Source organism: Notamacropus eugenii, chromosome 1, assembly GCF_028372415.1.
Source record: "Notamacropus eugenii isolate mMacEug1 chromosome 1, mMacEug1.pri_v2, whole genome shotgun sequence".
In the NCBI taxonomy this organism is placed as follows: domain Eukaryota; kingdom Metazoa; phylum Chordata; class Mammalia; order Diprotodontia; family Macropodidae; genus Notamacropus; species Notamacropus eugenii.
In genome coordinates, this window is record NC_092872.1 from 39,018,894 (window position 1) to 39,043,759 (window position 24,866).

At 35.7% G+C, this 24,866-nt stretch overlaps 1 protein-coding gene across 6 annotated transcripts in view; it reads right to left on the bottom strand.

The window, feature by feature from the left end:
• The window catches only part of RIC1 (RIC1 homolog, RAB6A GEF complex partner 1), a 164,026-nt gene that overhangs the window by 125,482 nt on the left and 13,678 nt on the right, over nucleotides 1-24,866 (bottom strand). For 5 of the 6 annotated variants that reach the window (XM_072597094.1, XM_072597103.1, XM_072597085.1 and 2 more), the window contains exon 2: nucleotides 4,322-4,429. The exons of the other annotated variant lie outside the window; for it this stretch is intronic. In XM_072597094.1, coding sequence (XP_072453195.1) covers nucleotides 4,322-4,429 — 108 coding nt within the window. The remainder of the gene's footprint in view (nucleotides 1-4,321; nucleotides 4,430-24,866) is intronic. 6 annotated transcript variants of the gene reach the window in all.

Consider the following 24,866-nt stretch of genomic DNA (forward strand, 5'->3'; position numbering starts at 1 on the left):
TTTCTTTGCTATTAGAGACATTGAGACAACATCACTATGTGCTGTCAGAATGGGTAGGCAATTCATAATGACTTTATTTTTTATTTGGAGGATAACGCTTTATTTCTAATAACTACAATTATGGAGTTGCAAAAGTAAACATCAAGGTGGGATTCATCAAATGTGCATGAAAATGAAAGTTTGTATAGGAAAAAAAAGAATCTGAGGAATTCACAATTTTAAGAGAAAATGCAGTTACATACTAACACAAATCAGACAGTTAAATAATATAACAAAGAGGATGGTAAGATTAAGGTTCATCTCTGAAGAAGTGAACTTTATCCCCTAATTAAAATTAAAAGCAATGAAAAGAAAAATTATATTGTGATTAATATTTTTGTTTTGTACAACTTTTTATTTGAGACTCTTCATAATGGGTAAAGATAATTTAAGAGTTCTTACTGATAATCACTGATTTATCTGAGGGAGCAGGACATCCTGCAGTAATCAACGAATTCTGATTACATTTCATTATCCATTTGGGGTGATTTAATACTATATTACTTATAATATAGTATATATATATGTATATTTATAAATATACATATTTATTATTAGATGATATATTTATTATTAGATGATAATGATAAACATTTTCCCCTTTAGAGTTTGTCAATTATTTTTAGATCTCTATTAGAACCATGGGATTGTCTCAGGAAATATTATTTAAACTCTGGTGTCTTTCATTTTTACAGATAGTTTGTAGAAGAGATTCGATATCTATCTGGCTATAAAAAGCTAATTCATTAGTAGAAAATATTTATTAAAATTTATTATGTGTAAGGAAGACATTATGTTAAATCCTATGCATACTGAAAGGAATAAAACACAGCCCCTGGTCTCAAGAAGCTAATAATCTAGTGAGAGTAACTGTATGTATGTATACAGATACATATAGACATATGCATATGTGTGTATGTATACAGATAGACAGATAGGTAGATACATATGAAAAATAATAGTAACAGATGCCATATGCTAATCATTAAAATGCTCTGCCCCCTCATCTCCAGCTCTTGGTATCTCTGGCTTTCCTCAGGATTCAGTTAAGCACCACCTTCGGCAGAAGGTCTTTCTCAGTCTCCCCCATCCAGCAGTACCTTCTCTTCTTATTATCTTCCTCCTACTCTGCATATATCTTGTCTTTACCTAGTCATTAAAAGTTCCTTACCTCATTAGAAAATGCTGGAGGACAGGGACTATTTTTGCCTTTCCTTTTAATCCCAGAATTTAGTACAGTACCTAGTACATTGTAATCACTAATAAATGCTTGTTGATTAACCAAAATGAGTGGTAGACACAATAAAAGTTACTGAAATTTATAGAAGGAAGTGATTACTAAAGGTTAGGTGGTTAGGAAAGTTAAAAGGGGATTTGAGAGGAGCCAGGAAGGAAGAAGATTTCAACAAGCAGAAGAATACAGAGTTGGTGGAATTTTAAGTGAAGAGGATAAGGATGAAAGTCATAGAACTGAACATGCAAACATCAAGTTAAGTGAATAATGAATTGATGAGTTTGGCTAGAAAGAAGGATTCATGTCAAAAAGTAGTGGAAGATAAAGTTGGATAAATGGATAGGAGATAGCACAGTGTATAGCATGTTGGCCTTGGAGGCACAAATACCTGAGTTTAAATCCTGCCTCAGTCACTTACTAGTTATGTGATGCTGGTCAACTGTAAAATGGGGATAACAAGAGCACCTATGTCACAGGGGTGTTGTGAGGCTCAAATCAAATATTATTTGTAAAGCGCTTAGCATAGTACCTGGCACACTGAAGGCCCTTAATGTCTGTTTCCTTTCTTCCTTGACTAGAAGGCTAATGCCTTACTCAGAGGCAAAGAAGAAACAGAGATGAAAATGTGCATGGGGTTCTAATACATGAAGAAGGAGAAATTAAAGAACTCCTAAAACGGACTAGGATGAAAAGTCATCTACTGAGAGGCAGGACAAGGAAGGCATAAAAGCTTGAGTAAAAGGTTTGGAAAAGTCAGTCTGGGGAATGTGATAGCTTAGACATGGAAGAATAAATAGATTGCAACATAGCAGTGAAGGCCCAACTAAGATTAAATAACAGGAAGCTCATGGGATCCAATGAGAACAGCTGCATCACTTACTCCAATAGCATTATCAGAGTAGGCACAGAAAAGGTGGATGGTGGGGACGACCCAACATTGAGGAATGGATTAAGACGATAGAACAAGGGAGTATAATTGAACTGCGAGATCACTATAGCACAGAACAGATGAAGATGGAAAGAATAGATGTCAGAGTGAGTAAAAAGATATTTAGGACAAGTGAAGATGAGGAAGAAATGAAAGAATAGGAAACTGTGATAAGAAAGGGATTTCAGAGATGAAGATTATGCAGGTGACTTTAAAGATGACAGTGACATAAAGCTCTATGTTCATGTCAATGAAGTAAAGATTTAGGTCATGGGAATTAATCAGGTTCATGATTTGGGAGGTCAGGATGCTCAAGGTGATATCAATAGGTACAATGAAGTCCCTAAGCATAAATGCAAGGACTGTGGTGGACAGGAAGGTTGTGAGTCATAGGTTCCTTAAACTCTTTTGAGAAAAGAGAGTGAGTACAGATGACAAAGTGCAAGGAGTATAGCTACATAATGCATGACATAGCCATGATCCAAAAATATCACACAAAGCTAGAAAACTGGACCCACTGTAATTATGTTACATTTAATAGGGATAAATAATAAAGTTGTGTTCTTGGGTTCAAAAATTCAACTTCACAAATACAAGATCAGGGTGGCATGGCTAAAAAAGCAATTCATGTGAAAAATATCTGGAACTTCAGTGAAATACAAATTCAGTACCCATCAATGGTATAATAAGATAGCCCAAAAAAATTAATGTGACCTAGATTTAAAAAATAGTATCCAGAGTAAGAAAGGTAATAGTCTCACTGTATTCTGCACTAGTCAGACAACATCTTAACTACTGTGTTCAATTCTGGGCCCATTTTAGTAATGACTGACAAGTTTGAGAACATCCAGAGACCAGGACAGTGAAAAACCTTGAGCATATTCTCTTAAGGATTATTTGAAGAAACTGGGGCAGCTAGGTAGTGCAATGGATAGAGCACCAGTGCAGGAGTCAGGAGGACCTGAGTTCAAATCTCACCTCAGAAACTTGACACTCACTAGCTATGTGATCTTGGGCAAGTCACTTAACCCCAATTGCCTCATCCTGGGTCATCTCCAGTCATCCTGATGAGTATCTAGTGACTGGATTCAGATGGCTCTGAAAGAGAAGTGAGGCTGGTGACCTGCACAGCCCTCCCTTACTCAAAACAAAGTCAAGTACAAGTCATGTCATTATTTCTTTGGTGGCATGGTCTTCTTCGGCAACGAAGGACAAACACACATTTAAAGAAACTGGAGCTGATTAGTCTAGCAAATAGAATACTTAGAGAGAGACAAGGTAGATGTCTTCAAGTATCTGAAAGATTATTCTGCAGAAGAATTCAGTTTGTGCCATTTGGTTCCAAAGGAAAGAAACAGGAGCAAGGGGTTGCTATTGCAGAGACGTAGAGTTAAACTTGATACAGAGGAAAACTTCCTAACAATTAGAGATAGCCAAAAGTAAAACCGGTTGTCTCAAGAGGCAGTGAATTCCTCTATGCTAGAGATCTTCAAATAACTGCTGAACAACCATTTGATAGATATACCATAGAGAGGACATGTATTCAGCTACAGTTTGGATTAGATGACCACCAAGTTCCTTTCCACATCTAAGATTCTAAGTCTGAATTACTAGTAGAATAAAGTACCAATGACAAAAATGGAGTAGTCTAGAAATGGAGTTCACTTGGGCATACAGATGATAAGACTGATTTTAGATATTTAATGCACTGGGTGATGACAAGATATTCAAGTGGAGATGTTTGGAAGATTGATGACTAAAATCCAAGGGGAGTAGTCAGGGCTAGAAATGCAGATTTTTTTAGTCATCTCTATAGAAATAGCAGCTGACATAATAAGAATTTGGATTTTCAATGAAAAGAGTGCAGAGTGGGAAGAAAAGTTTAAACTAGTGAAGGAAACAAGTAAGTGACTTGACAGGTAAGAAAAGAACCTAGAAAACATAGTGTCACAGAAGCCAGAAAAATTTTTAAAAATGGAGAAGTCTTTCAAGAAGAAATGGATTCAAAACAATGTGCAGTGCTATTATGGGAAGGCCATTTATCAAAGATAATTTTTTAACACCACAAAACAGTTATTTTATAAGAAGGTACTATCAAAGCTAGAAAATCCCCTACTTACTGATACAGCTATCATGGTACTATCTGGCCTCCATTCAACTTGCTTGTAGGATCCAAACTGAGTAGATGATTTTGCCAGTTCCTTGTAGGTTACGATTAACACGCTAGGCTGGCCAAGAAAAAAAAAAGTTGCATTTTTATTGACATCAAAACAATGCACAGAATAATTTCAACCAGATAAGTAATCTAAGGCAATTCTCATCAAATATTCTAAAGGATTCTGAGAAGTCAACATAGCCAATATTCAATTAAGTGCTTACTACAACGTGCTCAGTTGAGTCCTAAGAGAGATAAAACATAAATACGTATACAAGGAGAAAAAAATAATACCCTTAGATACAATGTATTATATAATTGAACACTAAAATGTAGGTCATGAACTCTTTCAACACTATAAGAAGTAATAAATAGATCTGTGTAAATTAGTTGGAAGTCTTCACAAGAAATGTGATTTGTGTCTTTAAAAATTTGGAATAAGAGAAGAGAAAAGGGGAGGGCAATTTAGGTGAAAGAAAAAGCAAAGGAAGAGAGAGGCAGGCTTGGATTTGAGTGTATAGAGGACAATAAGAAAACAAACTTTATTGAGGGGGTCTGAAGGTCCATGTAGTGGTAGTTCCTTTGTATCCATGCTGCCCAGAGAATAAGCTCTGAATAAATGTTTGTCTGAATAAATAAATGTTGACTGACAATGACTGAAATGTAATGGGTCAGAATGCCAGCATGAGTGTAAACTTGCTGCCCGGAGCAATAAAGAGGGTTGGAGTTTTCATAGTTTCTGAAGTTATAGTTGAAAAAATAATTTCAGAACTTTCACAAAACAGTAAAGTTTTCTTGATATGCTAAGACAACTAGTAATAAGCCCAAATTTAAGCCTGTGAGTTTTTAGGCCAATGATTCCACCACTTGTTCACTTACTTATTTCTCAAACCCCTGGTTTTACTTGAGTTTCTATCCCCACCAATCAGTTAAAAATATTCCAAAGTCCTTCAAGCAATCTAATCAATTACAAAGTTATTCTCTCAGTCTTCATTCTCTTTGACCTCTCTGAAACATGACAGTACTGACTAGTTCCTCCTTCTTAAAATTCTTCTCTTCTTTGTCTTCTGTCACACTGTGGTCTCCTGGTTTTCTCACAGCTCTCTTACTGTTTAAAACACTGGCTATCCTTCTTCTTCCCAAACCTTTAAAGGACATATTTTCTCAAGATTACCTTCTTCTCTTTTGTATCTATTCCTGACTGGTGCTTTCATTCACTCCCATGGCTTCAACCATTATCTCCAGACAGTTGAACTTTAAACCTCTAGCTCAAAACCTTTCCCACAAGAACTCAAAATGCCTATATGTAACTGATTCACAGACAACTCTACCAGGGTCTCCTGAAATTTAGCACTCACAACCTATGATGGTAATATACTCCCTACTCTGCCCTATATCACCAAAATGTTAAAAATAACAACAACAATAATAGAAATATTATTCCATTAGTACTAAGCACCTAGGTAGGTGGGGCTACAAGACCCAAAGCGCCTATTACTCCCTCTCTATAACTAGATACTAGAAAGTAGGACTTAAGTCCTAGGGCCCTCTTAGAGGACTAGGTTTGGATGTCTTCACACAATAGAACCTTCTGCTAGATAACTTTTGCTATTTGGCCTTGTGTCACCAAACCATCTGAGAAAATAATACCTCAGCCCTTGAAGAAACCTATTGCTCTATGCCTAGGGTTACTAAGAAAGCAATGGTGACTTAGCCCTCCGAAACATTCTAGGATCCAGAGTCACACAGCTATTAAGTGTCTGAAATAGCATTTGAACTCGGGTCTTTCTGTCTCCAAATTCAGCATTTTATCTGCTGTACCATCCAGCTGCCACTTGTTGAATTTATTAGGGGACAGGATCTGTGATGCTGAGAGAACAGAGGAGGCCACTTCAGACATTCCAAGTCCACACCTTTCTCTGCAATTTAAGTAAGTGTTACCTAGAGCATCAAGAGATTAAGTGGGTTATATGGCTAAGGTCACAGGAGCAGTACAGAGGTGAAATATGAATTTTGGTCTTCCTGTCTTCTAGGTCCCCTCTTGATTCACTATGCTACATACTCTCTCCATTGAATTTTTTTTATCTTTTTAAAAAGAAAGAATGAATGAAGCATTTATTAATCACTAAGCATGTGCAATACACTGTGCTAGGCCTGCAAAAAGAAAAGATAGTCCCTGTCATCAAGGAGCTCCTATTTTATTGGAGGAAATAACACATATGGAAGGATTTGGCTACAAGTTAGCTAGAAAGGTACCATGGTCCTTAGGGTATAACATCAAAACATATGAAATACTTCTTTAATGTCATTTCCACTGATAAAATGATAGCAGTTTCTGATATTGAACCATTTGCAAAAACTTTTTTCTGGGACTTAAGGAACTGTGGCTGCATTAGTCTACATCTCCACAGAGACTGCTTCCCAAGATGATGGCTGAGGGCACTGGATGGAAGCTGTGCTATTCCCAAGGCTTTAAGGTTCAGGATACTGGGACATCCTCATTAGGATTTGAAGGGAAATGGGTGGCTCAAGGGAGTAATGGTGGTTTCTTGCCCTGTTGCTGGCAATTGAATAGCTGGTGGTGATGACCATTAGTCCCTTCTCCAAAGCAGTTGCTTCCCTGGATGATGGTTGGGCTGGAAAGAGGACTGGGGAGGTGCTGCCATTCCCAGAGCTCCTGCACCTGACCCTCTTTTGGGGGGAAGGGGGTTAGCAATTGTTGCTGAAAGCGATACTATAAGTAAGTAGGCTCCCTTTCTACAATAATTTCTCCCCTCAATGAAAAAGCAACAAGCTGGACCCAGTGGTGATTTGCAGTTTGATATGCAATCCTCTTTTTTTCTATTTTCTGTATATGCAAACATTCATTCTTCGTGCATTATAATGACTCCAGTCAATCTACGTCACAAATCTAATCTATCACCAAATGTCCTCTTTCTTAAATACTGTCAAATGAGATATTTGTAAAGTATTTAGCACAGTGAGGTGACTTAATAAATATTTGTCACCTTCCATCCATGTATGTCTTGCCTTCTCCCAGTCACCACTCTAATACAGGCCCTCATCCCCATCATACTTAGACTACTGTAATAGGCCTCTGCTCGGTCTCCCTGCTTCAAGTCCTACCAGTCAACCTGCACTCATCAGCCAAAGTAATCTTCTTACAGCCCAAGTCTGACCACAACACCACCTAAACCCCAGTGGCTCCCTATTATTTCTTTCCTTTGGCTTTTAAAGCTCTTCACAACCTGAACCTTTCCTACCCTTTTCGGTCTTCTTATACCTTATTCCCTTCTACCCTCCACATACTCTATAATCAAGCAACACCAGCCTTTGTTGGTATTTCATGACACTGTCTTCTAACTCTCAACTGTCTTTTCACAGGCTGTCTACCATGTCCAGAACACTTTCTTTCTTCCCCTTCTCTACCTCCTGGCTTCCTTCAGGAGTGAATTCCACCAATTGAAAAATTCAGAAAAAAACAAACTGAAAATCCCCAATTAAATACCAAATTAGAAATACTGAAAATCAAAGGAGAAATTAATAAAATTGAAATTAAGAAAACTATTGAATTAATAAATAAAACTAAGAGCTAATTTTATGCAAAAAAAAAAAAAACCACAATAAAATTGATAAACCTTTGGTCAACTTGATTAAAAAAAGAAGAAAACCAAACTACCAGTATCAAAAATAAAACAGGTGGATTCACCTCCAATGAAGAGGAAATTAAAACAATAATTAGAAATTATTTTGCCCAATTGTATGCCCATAAATTTGACAATCTTAGTGTAATGGATGAATATTTACAAAAATATAAATTGCCCAGATTAACAGAAGAGTAAGTAAAATTCTTAAATAACTCCATCTCAATAAAAGAGACTGAATAAGCCATCAATGAACTCCCTAGGGAAAAAATCTCCAGGGCCAGATGGATTTACAAGTGAATTCTGTCAAACATTCAAAGAACAGTTAATTCCAAAACTATATAGACTATTTATTCTTTTTATAACACAAATATGGTGCTGATACCTAAACTGGGAAGAACCAAAAGAGAAAAAGAAAATTATAGACCAATTTCCCTAATGAATATAGATGCAAAAATTCTGAATAACATATTAGCAAAAAGATTATAGTAACTTATCACGAGAACAGTATACTTTGTTCAGGTAGGATTTATACCAGGAAGGCAGTTCAATATTAGGAACACTATCAGCATAACTGATCATATGAACAACAAAAGCAACAAAAAACATATGATTATTTCAATAGATGCAGAAAAAAACTTTTGACAAAATACAACACCTATTCCTATTGAAAACATTGGAGAGCATAGGAATAAATAGAGCCTCCTTTAAAATGATAAGTAGCATTTACCTAAAATCATCAGCAAACATTATATGTAATGAAGAAAAGCTAGATGCATTCGCAATAAGATCAGAGGTGAAACAAGGACCCTTGTCTATTATTACCACTGTTATTCAATATAGTACTAAAAATGTTAGCTTTATCAATAAGAGAAGAAAAAGCAATTGAAGCAATTAAAACAGGCAAAGAAGAAACTAAGTTATCACTCTTTACAGATGATATACTTAGAGAATCCTAGAAAATCCAATAAAAAACTACTTGAAATAAAGTTGCCGGATATAAAATAAACCCATATAAATCATTTGCATTTCTATATATTACTAATAAAGTCCAACAGCAAGAAATAAAAAAAGAAATTCCATTTAAAGTTACCGTAGACATTTAAAAATTCTGGGAGTCTACCTGATAAAACAAACCCAAGGACTATACAAACACAATTACAAAATACTTTTCGCACAAATAAAATCAGAAAAACATCAGTTGCTTGTGGTAGGCTGAGTTAATATAATAAAATGACAATTCTACCCAAATTAACTTACTTATTCAGTACCATATCAAACTATCAAAAATCAAAAATTAATAGAGCTAGAAAAAATAATATCAAAATTCATCTGGAAGAACAAAAAGTCCAGAATATCAAGGGAATTAATGAAAAGAAATGCTAGGGAAAGTGGTCCAGCCATAGATCTTAAACTGTATTATAAAGCATCTATAATCAAAACCACTTGGTACTGGCTAAGAAATAGAGGAATAGATCAGTAGAATAGGTTAGGTATACAAGACACAGTAGTCAATAATTATAGCAGTCTACTGCTTGATAAACCCAAAGACCTCAGCTTCTAGAACAAGAACTCAACATTAGACAAAAACTGTTGGGAAAACTGGAAAACAGAGTGGTGGAAATTGGGCACAGATCAACGCATGATACCATATACCAGAATAAAGTTCAAAAGGGTACACAATCTAGGTATAAAAGGCTGATACTATAAACAAATTAGGGGAACAAAGAATAGTTTGTCAGATTTAAGAAGAATGGAGGAATTTATGACCAAAGAAATAGAGAACATTATGGAATGCAAAATGGATAATTTTGATTACATTAAATTGAAAAGTTTTTGCATAAACAAAGCTAATGCAACCAAGATTAGGAGGGAAGCAGAAAACTGGGAAAGAGTTTTTATAACTAGTGTGTGTTATAAAGGCCTCATTTCTAAAATATACAGAGAACTGAGTTAATTTTACAAGAATACAAGTCATTGATAAATGGTCAAAGCATATGAACAGGTAGTTTTCAGAGGAAGAAGTTAAAGCTATCTATAGTCATCTGAAAAAATGCTCTAAATCACTATTGATTAGAGAGTTGCAAATCAAAACAACTCTGAGGAACCACATCACATCTATCAGATTGGCTAACATGACAAAACAGGAACATGATATGTGTTGGAGAAGATGTGGGAGAGCTGGAACACTAATTCATTGCTGGTGGAGCTGTGATCTGATCCAACCATTTTGGAGAGCAATTTGGAACCGTGCTCAAAGGGCTACAAAAATGTGCATACCTTTTGACCCAGTAATATCACTTTTAGGGCTGTATCCCAAAGAGGAAAAGGTCCCACAGGCACAAAAATATTTATAGCAGCTCTTTCTGTGGGGGCTAAAGACTGGAAATCAAGAGGATGCCCATCATCTGGGGAATGGCTAAACAAGTTGTGGTACATGAATATAATGGAATACTATTGTGCTATAAGAAATGATGAATAGGAAAACTTTAGAAAAACCTGCAAAGATTTATATGAACTGATGCTGAGTGAAATGAGCAGAACCAGAAGAACATTATACACAGTAATAGCCACAGACTACAAGAACTAATTTTGAAGGATTTAGTCCTTCTCAGCAATGCAAGGACCTAAAACATTCCCAAAGGACTCATGATGCAAAATGCCATCCACATCCAAAGCAAGAACTATGGAGTCAGAACAAAGAATTAAGTGGACTATTTTCTTTTGTTATGGTTTCTCCCATTCACCATAATTCTTCTATGCAACATGATTAATGTGAAAATGTGTTTAATGGGAAAGTATGTGTAGAGCCCACATATGACTGCATGCTGTCTTGGGGAGGGAGATAGCAGGGAGAGGGAAAAATTTTTAAACTTATGAAAGTGAAGGTTGAAAACTGAAAACAAATAAATTTTGGGAGAAAAAGAATAGGTTGCATAATAAAAAAAAAAGAGTAAATTCTACCTTTACAAGAGGCCTTTCTTGTTCCCATTACTGTACCTTCCCTTTGAGATTTCCCCGCGTGTGTCTGCACGTGCACATGCACACATATACACAGACACAGAGATACACACATACATACACACATATATATTCTTGTATGTACATATAGTCATTTGCAAAATCCAAAGTTTCAAGGTCAAAGAAAAAAATGCTGCAAAAGGCAAAGAGTTCAAGTATCAAGGGACTATGTTTTTACCTTTCTTTGCATCGCCAGAACTTATCACAGTTACCTGTCCATCACTATTCAACAAAAGCTATTGGGAAAACTGGAAAGCAGAATGGCAGAAACTAGGTATAAATCAAGATTTATATCATATGCCAAGTGCACTTCTAAATGATTTAAACATAAAGAGTGACATCATAAACAAAAAAGAGGAGCACAGGGGAAGAGTTCATGACCAAACAAGGGGTAGAGAGGTTCATCCAAGGTAAAATGGACAATTTTGATAATGCAAACTGAATTACACAAAAAAACAGCACAGCTAAAATTTGAAGAGAAGCAGGAAAATGGAAAAAAAATCTTTGTAGCAAGATGAGACCTTTAATAAGTTAGGTATCTATAACAGATAGAGAAGTCCATCAAATTTATAAGGGTCATTCCTCAACTGATAAATGGTCAAAATATATGAATACAGTTTTCAGAGGAAGAAATTCAATCTATCAGTTGCCATAGAAAAAATGCTCTGAATCACCAAAAAAAATTGAGAAATCCAAACTAAAACATCTCTGAGGTAATATCTAATAGTCACTTAATTGATTAAGATGACAAAAAAAGGAAAATGACAAATGCTGGAGGGGACTGTAAGAAAAAAGGCACCTTAATGCCTTAATTCCATTGATCATGGAACTGTGAACTGCTATCACAGTTCTTGAAAGCAATGAGCCTTTCAATTTCCCAAAAGCTATTAAAATGTAAATACCCTTTGACCCAGTGGTACCACTACTAGGCCTATAAGTCAAAGAGATCAAAGAAAGAGGAAAAAGAAAGATGTTAAAATAGCAACTCTTTTTAAAATGGTAAAGAAGTGATAGGGATGGAGAGGGTGCTCATCAATTGGGCATACGGTGAACAAGTTATTGTATATGAATAATATTATTGTGCTATGAGAAATGATGAAGGAAATGGCTTCAGGAAAAACCTGAGAACACTTATATGAACTGATGCAAAGTGAAATCAACGGAACCAAGAGAACAATTTTACAGGATAACAGCAAAACTGTAAAAAACACTTCGAAAGATTTAGTGAACTCTGATCTCTGATAACAACGACCAGTCACAATTTCAAAGGATTCTTGATAAAACACATGCCATCCACCTCTAGACAGCTGATAGACACAGGAGTATAGACTGAGTATATTTTCTTTTTCTTCTCTTCTCTTCCCCTACCCCAAGACAGGGTTAATACAGAAATTTGTTTTGAATGACTGTACGTATTGGTAATGGGTTTTGTTTTTCTTGGGTGGGGAAGGAAGAAGCGGTAGGGGAAAGAAAGAATTCAGAACTGAAAACAAAATTGAATTAAAAACAACAACAAAGAAACCTGGGAAGATTTGTATGTACTGATATAGAGTGAAATAAGTGAAATACAGAATCACAAGAACAATTTATACAATAATGACAATAAACTTTGAAAATCTTAGGAGCTCTAAATCAACACAATGACCAAGCAGAATTTCAGAAGACTCATATGAAAAAGGCTAACTACCTCCTGATAAGAGGTGATGGATAAAGAATGCAGATTGAGACATAGTTTTAGATGTGGCCAATGCAGGATTTTGTTTTGCTTTATTATAAGTATTTGTAACAGAGGATTTTATTCTTCTTGCTTTCTCAGTGGGGAAAGGGAAGAGAGGTGGGAGAGAAGTGGATTTGAAGAAAAAAAAATTTAAATATATACAATCTGAATACCTTCCTAAAAAGGGCTTAGATACTGACACTAAGTGAAAAAGGGTTAAAGTCAATAAAGTCTGTAGACATGAATGGAACTTACTATCTTCAATAAATGATGTCTCCTTATTTACCAATTTAAATATTTATCTACCAATTACCAGTGTGCAGTATTATACTACTCAAAGTTTTTGATCACTATTAAATGCTTGTTCCTACCACTTAACTCTGTTCTGCCTCAGTATTCTAATTTGCCATGGTATTATACACACAAAAGAAAATATAGTTAAAAAGAAGTAGAACAGAACAGGAACACAAGAGGTATTCCTCTTAATACTAGTCATTTTAAGACAAATGTCAAAAAAGTATTCAAACTCAAAATATCATATTTCACTTTTTGTATGTGATATGTATTAAAAAATATACTTATTCAAGTCCAAAGTTGACTTAGATGACAAATACCCTGAGGATACAAACAGCTCCAAAGAATTAAAGTACAATTTACTTTGTATCTACCTACTTATTGCAAACAAAATGATTAACAGAAATACAGTCAAGATGTTATATTTCTTCTAGTGACTAGGTGCATGCATATTAATGTGTACCTTTTCTTACTGTTTCTGGTAGTACTACTATCATCTTGTCCTTTGACTTGTTTAAATCTTAGGTTTTAGGGGGTTTTTGTTTGTTTTTAAAGTCTGCTGGAAGTATAGTTCAAACAGGGAACTGAACACAATGAGTCTAAACTGAAAAGACCTAAAGCAAATGAAATTTTCTGAATATTATTTCTCTTTGTAGAAATACAAATAATTACATCCATTGTCATTTAATCTGGACCAAACAAAATCCAAACCCCAGTTTTTCTGTGGCATAAGCAACAAAGCCAGATCTCCTCAATGGCCAGGGGAAGATTTTATTCTGAAATACGAAAAGTCCAAAGATTTCTTCTCTGGCATGCTAACAGATCAATGAAAACCAGCTTATAATTATAAGTACCTGAACAGAGTCAGTTCAAGTAACAGTTCAACTCTAAACACACAATTCAGTATTAGTCATATTTATTGCAAAGGCAAGGGTAGACATAATTCTAAATCTTAATAAATAGAATAACTCCCTACAAGAATACACTTTATAATATGAAAAAAGATAAATTTTTAAGTGTGCAAAAGCTGTCAGTTAAATAAAATGGAGCAGATTAGAGCAAATATAAGAATTAAAGCAATTACATTTAAGTTACTCTGTTAAGAAATCAAACTTTTTTTAAAAAGAGGTAACAATTCCCCATCTGCTTAACTAGAAGTCAAATTTTTCCTTTTCTTTTAACTTTTATTTGGAAGTCAAATTTTAGTAGCCTCAGTCACGAAGTATAAAACCATTTATAGGAATAAGCTCCCAAAAAAAATGCAAGAAAAAAAAAACTGAATGAAAGAAAAAAAAGCTACCACAAAGCCCATGTACTCCATAAGAGTTCTGTTGCCTCCAGATCCTTACCCAAACAACTGTGTATAAAAATTGTGGCAGCTGAAAATGAACAGTAAAGCAGTAGAGAGCTGTGAGATGCTAATGAAAGTAGAAGGAAATAAAGGAACTATAAAAAGACTGAAAAACCATGTAAGCATAACAGTATGGGACCCATTTTAGGGTGGAGGGAAATAGACATCTTGAAAATCCTGAAGTCATCATAACCCAGTATAACACAGTAGCTGATATTCATAATGACCCTGAGTCATCAAGATAATGTTTAGTTATCTTCAATAAACTCTGTTCAAGAGAGGCAACATGATGTGGTGCATAGAGTTGGCTTTGGTGTTAAGACCTGGGTTTGAGTATTGCCTGTATGTATGTAACTATGGTCAAATAACCTCACCATCCAAGGCAACTCTACAGGACTGTAACTTATGGGAAAACTGCCAAGTTTCCAAACTTATGAAGTCACAGATTCAAAACAAAGCAAAAAATCTGTTCAAAAAGGGCACAAGTATGCAATTCATACTTCAAAATATTTCCAAAAAGATAGGTTAGGAAAAAAATGTTGCTTAAAGGAGTAAGTTTAAGTTATCTGAAAAATTAATTTACATGAAATTTTTTATTTATCAACATTGCCAAGGAAAATAAGATGTTGCTTTGTCTAGAAATATTGTAATATGCTAAAGAATATAAAACAAAAAAAAATTCACCATTCATATTTATGTCCTCATTTCTTCCTGCAATTTATCTTCCCATTTCCATTTTATACCAGTCTTTATGCCATTATTCAACTTTATTCAAACCAGGTCTAGGTATGAATTATTTTTTTTAAGATTTCAGAAGCATCTTTGCAGACAAATTTATAAACCTAATTTTTTAAAAGGTGGTAGCCCCACTTATAATTTTTCCACCTTTAAATAGCATAACAATAGAAACCTAGCAGTGATCACTATACCAGGATGTTAACAAATATTTAATGAATTCCCCTTCAAATCAGCTTACCACAGAATAGGATGGTAACAAGCATCAACAATTTATGTAGTAGACTGAAAAACTAAAGGACTATGCCTATATGTAAGACTAATAATGTCACCTTAAAACTGGTCAGTAAAGATGGTCAAAGCTATATATTATGAGAAGATACAATATAATCTTGGAGTGGGGAAATTTGCCCAAAAGTCAACTATGATTGAAGAGGGATATTACCCACACCATTATAGCCAAAATCTCATACATAAGTTAAGAATTCTTTATGGTTAAGATAAAGTTGTTTGGGCAAGACTAAAGAGTTTGAGATGGCATTTCAAACAGGATGGCTAACAATAAGATGTTATTGCAAAGTCTGTAAAACCAGATAACAACACATACTAATTTGGGAAAAGAACCAGATCTCAAACTATACTTTAAAATGATGGTTAAAAAATGGAAAGATTAGTTAGTGGAATGAATTAAATATACAACATAAGAAAGTGAGAGAAATGACTATTAATAACCAATGATTTGAGGAAATTCAGATTTCCCCCTTTTTTTTTCAAGACCTTAGTCTCTAAAGGTTAAGCTAACCTTTTCCTCCATCCAGACCCTCCCAGGTGGGGCAGCTACTGTGTTCTACTCAAGTTTGGGTGGGGATAAATTTTTTGAATAGATTGCCCAAGAGGAAGAGAGGGAGGGGGGGCCTTAAGTATCAACCACTATAATCAAAGTTCAGATCCAGCCCCTCATTGTAATATTCATTCTCTCATGAACTGTTAATCAATCAGAGTTGATTGCCACCCTTCAGAATATCCTTTTTCTGATGGGCATATAAACCCTGAGCCCACTACCGTGATTGTCTTTGGCCTAAGACAGTGATGGCCAAATGAGCATCCTTTCATTAAAATGCTAATATTATTAATAAAATGATAAAATTACTCAGAAATTATGTCTCTCATCCTTTTTAAATGCCACAAAAGCAAATAAGCCTGGTACTTTAGTATTCAATAAACACAAAGATCCCAGCTATGGAGGTAAAAGACTTAATACTGGACAAAAACTGTAGTTAAGTATAAATTAGGTTTAGACAACTATCTCATACTACATATTAAGATAAGCTCCAAATGGAAACATAATTTACAAATAAAATAATCACATTATAAATTTGAGGGACAATGAAGTATTTTTTTTTTTATATCTATGGACAGAGGAAAACTTCATGACCAAAAAAGGGATAGAGACAATTATATAAGATTTCCAAGTTTTTTGCACAAATAAGACCAATACAATTAGAAATATAAAAGAAATAGGTAACGGGGGTCAGGGGTGGGGTCTGTAGAGAATCTCTGCAGCAAGTTTTTCGGGGAGAAAGTCTCATTTCCAAGATATAAGAAACTCATTCAAATGTAAAAGAATAAGAGGCACTTCCTCATACTCTAAGAATATGAATAAGCAGCTTTTAAAAAAGAAGAAAATTCAAACTATCAACAATCAAGTGAAAATATGGTAGAGAAATCAGAGAAATATCAGAGAAATACAACTAACTGCGAAATAAGATGTTTATTCTCCATTACTTACTTAGGAGTGGAGGTTTTTGCAGCTCATGGTACCATCCTCTAATCAAAAGGGCAGAGAATGATGAGGTGGAACAGCACGGCTGACCTGATCTTTTAGGATAATGAGGTTTTACCAAGGATGAATTTCCTGGGGAACAGTGACGTCAGAGAAGTCTCAAAGTACTGCAGTCACATGGGAAATGAGGAGGTGTTTTTCCTGAGTTCTCTCCTTAAATGGAGGCTTTGGAGTTCATAGCTCAACCCTCCAATCAGAGTGGCAGAAGGTAGTGATGAGGTATGAGTACCAGGGCTCATTAGATCCTGAAGTATGATGAAATAATGCAATCCAAAAAAATTGTAAGTCAAAGAACAAATTATTATAATAATAAAGAATTATGTGAAAGAAAATGGGAATAAGAGAACATAATAGAAACTTTGGGGATATAAGCTAAAGCAATTCTTATTAAAAAATTTCTCTTTCTAAATAGTTCCATCAACAGAGGAAGGCAAGAACAGATCAGTGAATAGGGCATAAAGCTAAAAAAACAAAAAACAAAAACCTGAAAAGTAACAAGTCAAAAAATATCAACTGAACACAAAATCAGATATTTTAAGTATCAAAGATAAAATTGAAAACAAACAATTGTCATAATTTGATACACTTGCCAAACAGAGCAATGGCAACACAAATTTAGAATACAAGCTCATTTGCAAAATGTTCTAGAGGACAGTGGGGTAGCTAGGTGGCAGAGTAGATAGAGCACCAGGCTTAGAGTATGGAAGAGTTGAGTTCAAATCCAGTCTCAGACACTTATTAGCTATGTGACTCTGGGCAAATCACTTAATCCTGTTTGCCTCAGTTTCCTCATATATAAAATGAGGTGGCTCCAGCATCTTTGCCAAGAAAACCCCAAACAGGGTCACAAAGACTTGGACATGACTGAAACAACGGAACAAGATGAAGTAATGCATAGCATATGATCAAGGATGACTTGCACAAAAGAAGAGACTTACAAAAACGACATTCAGGATATGTAACATTAGAAGAAGATAAGGGGTGAGTTGTACAGTAGTCAAGAAGCTATAGTAAAAAAAAAAAAAGGAGGTAGATGGTTCAACAATTAAATTGGCATCCATAAACTAACAAAAGAAACAAGAGACAGATCTCCAGTGCATTAGGTAGATCTGCTATGGATAATACATGGAAAAGAACAGCATAGAATGAGAAGGTATAGATGGTTGGCGATATGCACTAGTAGAGGGAGTACCATATATCAATAAGACCATGAATCCACTGAAGGACAATTTCATTACTTCATAGTACATGAAGTAATTAGAAACAGTATGTGACTGTCTGTTGCCAAAGAAGACCATGCCATCAGAGAAATAATGACATGACTTACACTTGACTTTGTTTTGGGTGAGGAAGGGCTGGGCAGGTCACCAGTCTCACTTTTCCCCCAGAGCCATCTGAATCCAGTGACCAGATATTCATCAGGATGACTGGAGATTACCCAGGATGAGACAATTGGGGTTAAGTGACTTGCCCAAGGTCACACAGCTAGTGAGTGTCAAGTATCTAAGGTGAGATTTGAACTCAGGTCCTCTTGACTCCTGCACTGGTGCTCTATCCACTGCACCATCTAACTGCCTTAAAAAAAAAATTTAGAAACAGACTAATATAATAAACAGCATAGTTAAATGAAGGCCTTAATTTTATGAAAACTACTTGCAACTATCTTATCAGTGGTCATATGTAAATAAATAATTAGCATATCAGTGTCTCAAGTAAATATTTCTGAAACAAATGTAGATGTTTTAGAAGCATTTTCTTATGTAGCACGAAACACTCCCTAAAATTATATTATTAAATTACAGTTCTCCGAATATTGTTAATATAAACTTCTGCTAAGCTAAACTCTCACAAATTTGGAATTAATAGTTTCCTAATTAATGTTTACTATATATGGAACTAAATATCTTATCAGCATGGTTTATTGAAAGGTACAGAGATCATATGTCAACTAAGAAAATAATTAAACAATCTGAATATGCAGTATCTTACTAAATTCCTCTATATTCTCCTTTTTAGAAATCTTATCCATTCCAATGGCTTTAATTATCATTTCTACAAATGGATACAAATCATGTATCCATTTGGGGCTTATCTTAGTATGTAGTATGAAATAGTTGTCTAAACCTAATTTATACTTAACTACAGTTTTTGTCCAGTATTGACTCTTTTACCTCCATAGCTGGGAACTTTGGGTTTATTGAATACTAAAGGTACAAAAAATTTGTACATTTGTACAAATCTACAAAGATTCCCAAACTTTATCTCCAGACCTGAACTACCTTTTACTTGCCAAGCCCACACTTAATTACTGATATTTGTTACCTCAAGCTCAACTTGTCTAAAACCAAATTCCTAACCATGAAACATTTTATCAAACATCATGCAGAAGAAAGGCCCCATGCTATAGGGGAAGGTGAAGAACATATATAAGTAAGCACAAGTTGGAATATAATAAAGGTAAAGAAGAAATTCAGATAAACATACCATAAGAAATTGGAAGAACAAGACTGTTCCAAAACAACAACAACGTTTCCCTCCTAATTTCCCTATTTCGATTAATGGTAACACCTTTCTCACAGTCACTCAGCTTCAGAACCTCCAAGTCAGAATGTAACAGAAACTGTTCCTTAGCTCTGCCACTCAGTAAGTGTTTGACTCTGGACAAGACTTTCTCTCCTATAACATGTGTATAATACTAACTGCAGCATCTGCCTCATGTTGTTGCTCTACATAAAACCCTCTTGTAACCATAAAGCACCATATAAACATGAACAGGTGATCCTGCACCCCATCAATCCTTTTCCAATCTATTCTTTACACTATTGCCTATCTTCCCAACAGACTTTTCTACTAAAAAAAACCAATAGCCCAAACAAGCAAATAAACCAACCCCCAAACCTTCAGTGACTCCCCATACCTTGCCAAACAAAATATGGGCCTCTGGTCCCTATCTCCTTACTGAAGCCTTCCTTGATACTTCCCCAGTCTCAAGGTCCTTAAATTTCTCAAAGTACTTTGCTTGCCCACAACAAATTCACAATAACCATCTAATTACTCCAAGGGTATCTATAGTGATAGAAGTACACAATCTGATGAACTGGATGAAGGCAGATGGTGTCCCAAAAGAAACATCTTGTAACTAGCTAAAAGAATCAGACATACCCCTGAGTCTACAGACAAAAACAGCAATAAGTTAAGCAGTGGGCCACCCTAGCAAAGGAAAACTTCCCATTCTAGAACCCCTGAGAAGGGATTGTTCTTTGGAAGGAGAGAGTTCTGCAAGTGACTCAGATTTTTAAAAGACACAAAAGATAGCATACCTAAATCAAGACAATGTACAGAAAAGCAATAATGAACACATAAGAATAGTGCCAAGGGGGACTAATGCCCAGAATGAGTTGAGCCTTAACAAAAATACATTGAGGAAACTTCTGGAAAGCATTCTCAAATTATTTATTAAATTGCTCATGCCCTTTGACACAAACATTTCACTACTGGAAATGTGCCCCCCCACCCCCAAGCTATGAACAGAAAGATCAATATGCACACAAAAAAATCACAACAGCATTGTTATAATAAAAAGATGGAAATAAAATACCGATCAGATGATCAGGGAATGGATAAACTGATATATTTATATAACAATATTACAGTACTGTACAAAATAGAAATATAAAAAATTCAGAGAACCACAAGAATAGTAATGTAACCGATTTTTTTTAAAACTAGAACAATATAAACAATGCCTATGATAATGTGAATAAAGTCAAATTTGAGAGGCCACAAAACTCTACTCAGACAACAGGATATATCTCTCTTTTAACAATAAACAAATTGTTTTTAGGGAACGTATGTGTGTGGAGAGAACAAGGGAGTGTTTGGTGAGAAGTGTCTTATCTTTAAAAAAGTATCAATAAGTTTAATTTTGAAAAATATATTGAGGATACAGATTATGTCTTTGGACCCACCATGGTACCTAACATACAGCTGAGCTCCTGGTAGGTACTCGATACTTTATGAATTTCTGGCACTCCTCTTACGTCAAGTAATTCTTTTGTACCTGTCTTCTGTTATTACTTCTAACTTTTGGGCAGGGCATGTTCTTTAAGGTCTGAATTTATTGTATATCTATGTGCTACAATGGTTTCTTAAGATGCCTTTCTCTTTTAGTCCACATCGGGATTACTTATCGTACTGTCAATTTTATTTTTCAGACTTCTATCAAAGGCAGCTCGGTGGGTTAATTGCGCCTTACATACTTACTAGTTATATGGCTCTATGTGAGCCACTTAGCCTCTCTTTGCCTCAGTTTTCTGAACTGAAAAACAGCACCTACATCTCAGAGTTGTTGTGAAGACCAAATGAGATCATATTTGTAAAATGTTTAAACATAGTACCTAGCATATCACAGGTGCTTTAGAACTGTTTGCAGATAGTCACAAAATCAGTAATGGCACCGCCAAAAATGCTATTTGGGCCATATGTAGGCTTTCCACTATATCACACTATGGACCCTTTCAACTCTACAGGTAATTAAGGGCTAAAAAAATGATAAAACAACATATACCTAATTCTATGGATTTATGACATTCAAAATGATTATTCTCAAGGAGTTAAGTATATATGTTTTAATTAAAAGATTCATGTTTTCAGCTTAACTATATATGTATATAGCTCAAGGAGTTGGCAATCCCTGGCATCCATGACAGAGCAGAAAATTCAAAAGCCACCTGTACAACACAATTGCCAATTATAAACCATTCTGAGTATCTAGACATAGCAAAAACATCTTCAAACTTCACCCTCTGAGCTGATCTTAGTCATTCCCCAATACCTAAGTCTCTGGCTCACCAATACTCACTCTTCAATACAGACCACGTTCCTGGCACATAGTAAAAACCTCATAAATGTTTCCTGAATGAATAAATGCTGTCCTAATAGGTTAGTATTTTTGCCTTTCTTGACAAAGAATCCCTGCTACAGACACTGTATAGCTCTCTTGGAGATCTAATAAAGGTCGGTGAGAAAGTCTTTTTGGCTCCCCGAGAGGGGAGTGGGGTGTCCCCATAACTCCGGTGCCCTCGGGAGGCAGCAGCAGAGGCAGCAGCAGACAAGGGCTCCCAAAGCAGACAGGAGCCCGAAACCATTGTTGAAGGTCTCCACATAAACCCCCTGAGGGAACTGAACCCTGTGTGGCTGCCCTGCCCCCACCTGAGCACCTAAACTTAATCTCACACTGAATAGCAGCCCAGTCCCCACCAAAAGCCCTGAGGCTGGGAAGTAGCATTTGAATCTCAGACCCCAAGCTCTGGCTGGGCGGATCTGGAGGCTAGGTGGGTGTGGAGAGGACACTCAGAAGTCAAGTCACTGGCTGGGAAAATGCCCAGAAAAGGGAAAAAAAATAAGACCATAGAAGGTTACTTTCTTGGTGAACAGATATCTCCTCCCATCCTTTCAGATGAGGAATAACAAGGCTTACCATCAGGGAAAGACACAGAAGTCAAGGCTTCTGTATCCCAAACACCCACAATAAATATTCAATGGGCTCAGGCCATGGAAGAGCTCAAAAAGGATTTTGAAAATCAAGTTAAGAGAGGTGGAGGAAAAACTGGGAAGAGAAATGAGAGAGATGCAAGAAAAACATGAAAAGCAGGTCAACAACTTGCTAAAGGAGACCCAAAAAAATGCTGAAGAAAATAACACCTTGAAAAATAGGCTAACTCAATTGGCAAAAGAGGTTCAAAAAGCCAATGAGGAAAACACTACTTTAGAAAACAGAATTAGCCAAATGGAAAAGGAAGTTCAAAAGCTCACTGAAGAAAATAGTTCTTTAAAAATTAGAATGGAACAGATGGAGGCTAATGACTTTATGAGAAACCAAGAAATCACAAAACAAAACCAAAAAATGGAAGATAATGTGAAATATCTCATTGGAAAAACAACTGACCTGGAAAACAGATCCAGGAAAGACAATTTAAAAATTATGGGACTACCTGAAAGCCATGATCAAAAAAAAAGAGCCTAGACATCATCTTTCATGAAATTATCAAGGAAAACTGCCCTGATATTCTAGAACCAGAGGGCAAAATAAGTATTCAAGGAATCCACCGATCACCACTGGAAAGAGATCCAAAAAGAGAAACTCCTAGGAACATTGTGACCAAATTCCAGAGTTCTCAGGTCAAGGAGAAAATATTGCAAGCAACTAGAAAAAAATAATTCAAGTATTGTGGAAATACAATCGGGATAACACAAGATCTAGCAGCTTCTACATTAAGGGATCGAAGGGCATGGAATAGGATATTCTAGAAGTCAAAGGAACTAAAACCAAGAATCACCTACCCAGCAAAACTGAGTATAATACTTCAGGGGAAAAAATGGTCTTTCAATGAAATTGAGGACTTTCAAGCATTCTTGATGAAAAGACCAGAGCTGAAAAGAAAATTTGACTTTCAAACACAAGAATGAAGAGAAGCATGAAAAGGTAAACAGCAAAGAGAAGTCATAAGGGACTTTACTAAAGTTGAACTGTTTACATTCTTACATGGAAAGACAATATTTGTAACTCTTGAAACTTTTCAGTATCTGGGTAGTTGGGATTACATACACACACACACATGCACACACAGAGACAGAGAGCACAGAGTGAATGGAATAGGATGGGATCATATCTTTAAAAAATGAAATTAAGGGGTGAGAGAGAAATATATTGGGAGGAGAAAGGGAGAAATGGAATGGGGCAAATTATCTCTCATAAAAGAGACAGGCAAAAGCCTTTTTAGTGGAGGGAAAAAGAGGGGAAGTGAGAGAAAAACATGAAGTTTACTCTCATCACATTCCACTAAAGGAAGGAATAAAATGCACACTCATTTTGGTATGAAAACCTATCTTACAATACAGGAAAGTGGGGGAGAAGGGGATAAGCGGGGGGGGGGGGGATGATGGAAGGGAGGGCAGTGGGAGGAGGGAGCAATTTGAAGTCAACACTCTTGGGGAGGGACAGGATCAAAAGAGAGAACAGAAGCAATGGGGGGCAGGATAGGATGGAGGGAAATATAGTTAGTCTTACACAACATGACTATCATGGAAGTCATTTGCAAAATTACACATATGGCCTATATTGAATTGCTTGCCTTCCCAAAGGGAATGGGTGGGGAGGGAGGGATGAAGAGAAGTTGGAACTCAAAGTTTTAGGAACAACTGTCGAGTACTGTTCTTGCTACTAGGAAATAAGAAATACAGGTAATGGGGTATAGAAAGTTATCTGGCCCTACAGAACAAAAGAGAAGATGGGGATGAGGGAAGGGAGGGATGATAGAAGAGAGGGCAAATTGGTGATAGGGGCAATTAGAATGCTTGGTGTTTTGGGGTGGGGGGAGGGGACAAATGGGGAGAAAATTTAGAACCCCAAATTTTGTGAAAATGAATGTTAAAAGTTAAATAAATAAATTTTAAAAAATAAATTAAATAAAATAATAAAAATAAATAAAAAATAAAAAAAAAAGAAAAAGGTAAAAGACCTTATACTTTATTAGATAAGCTGTCCATTTTAAGAATTCATCCTACCAAAAGGCAAAATGAATACTTCTCATTTTTCTATTCATAAACATATACTATCTCTATACTAACATGAGAGGACTCTGAGATAATCTCTAAGTTTCTGAAACTAGAGGATTCAAAGAGCAGCCTGGCATAAGTGAAGAGGCTGAATTATCAGTTTTAATATCTGTTGAAATGCTGTCAAATTCATAGTTTTAATAGCAGCTAGCAAACAGTGGCCTCTGCAAGACAAATGACAGATCTGTTTCTATTTCTCCCCATTTTTGTCAGTAATGACACATTTATTTGGGGGTGTATAGTTAGAATTGTAGAGTTGTCTTTGACTCTTTCCTCTTGTTCATCCCA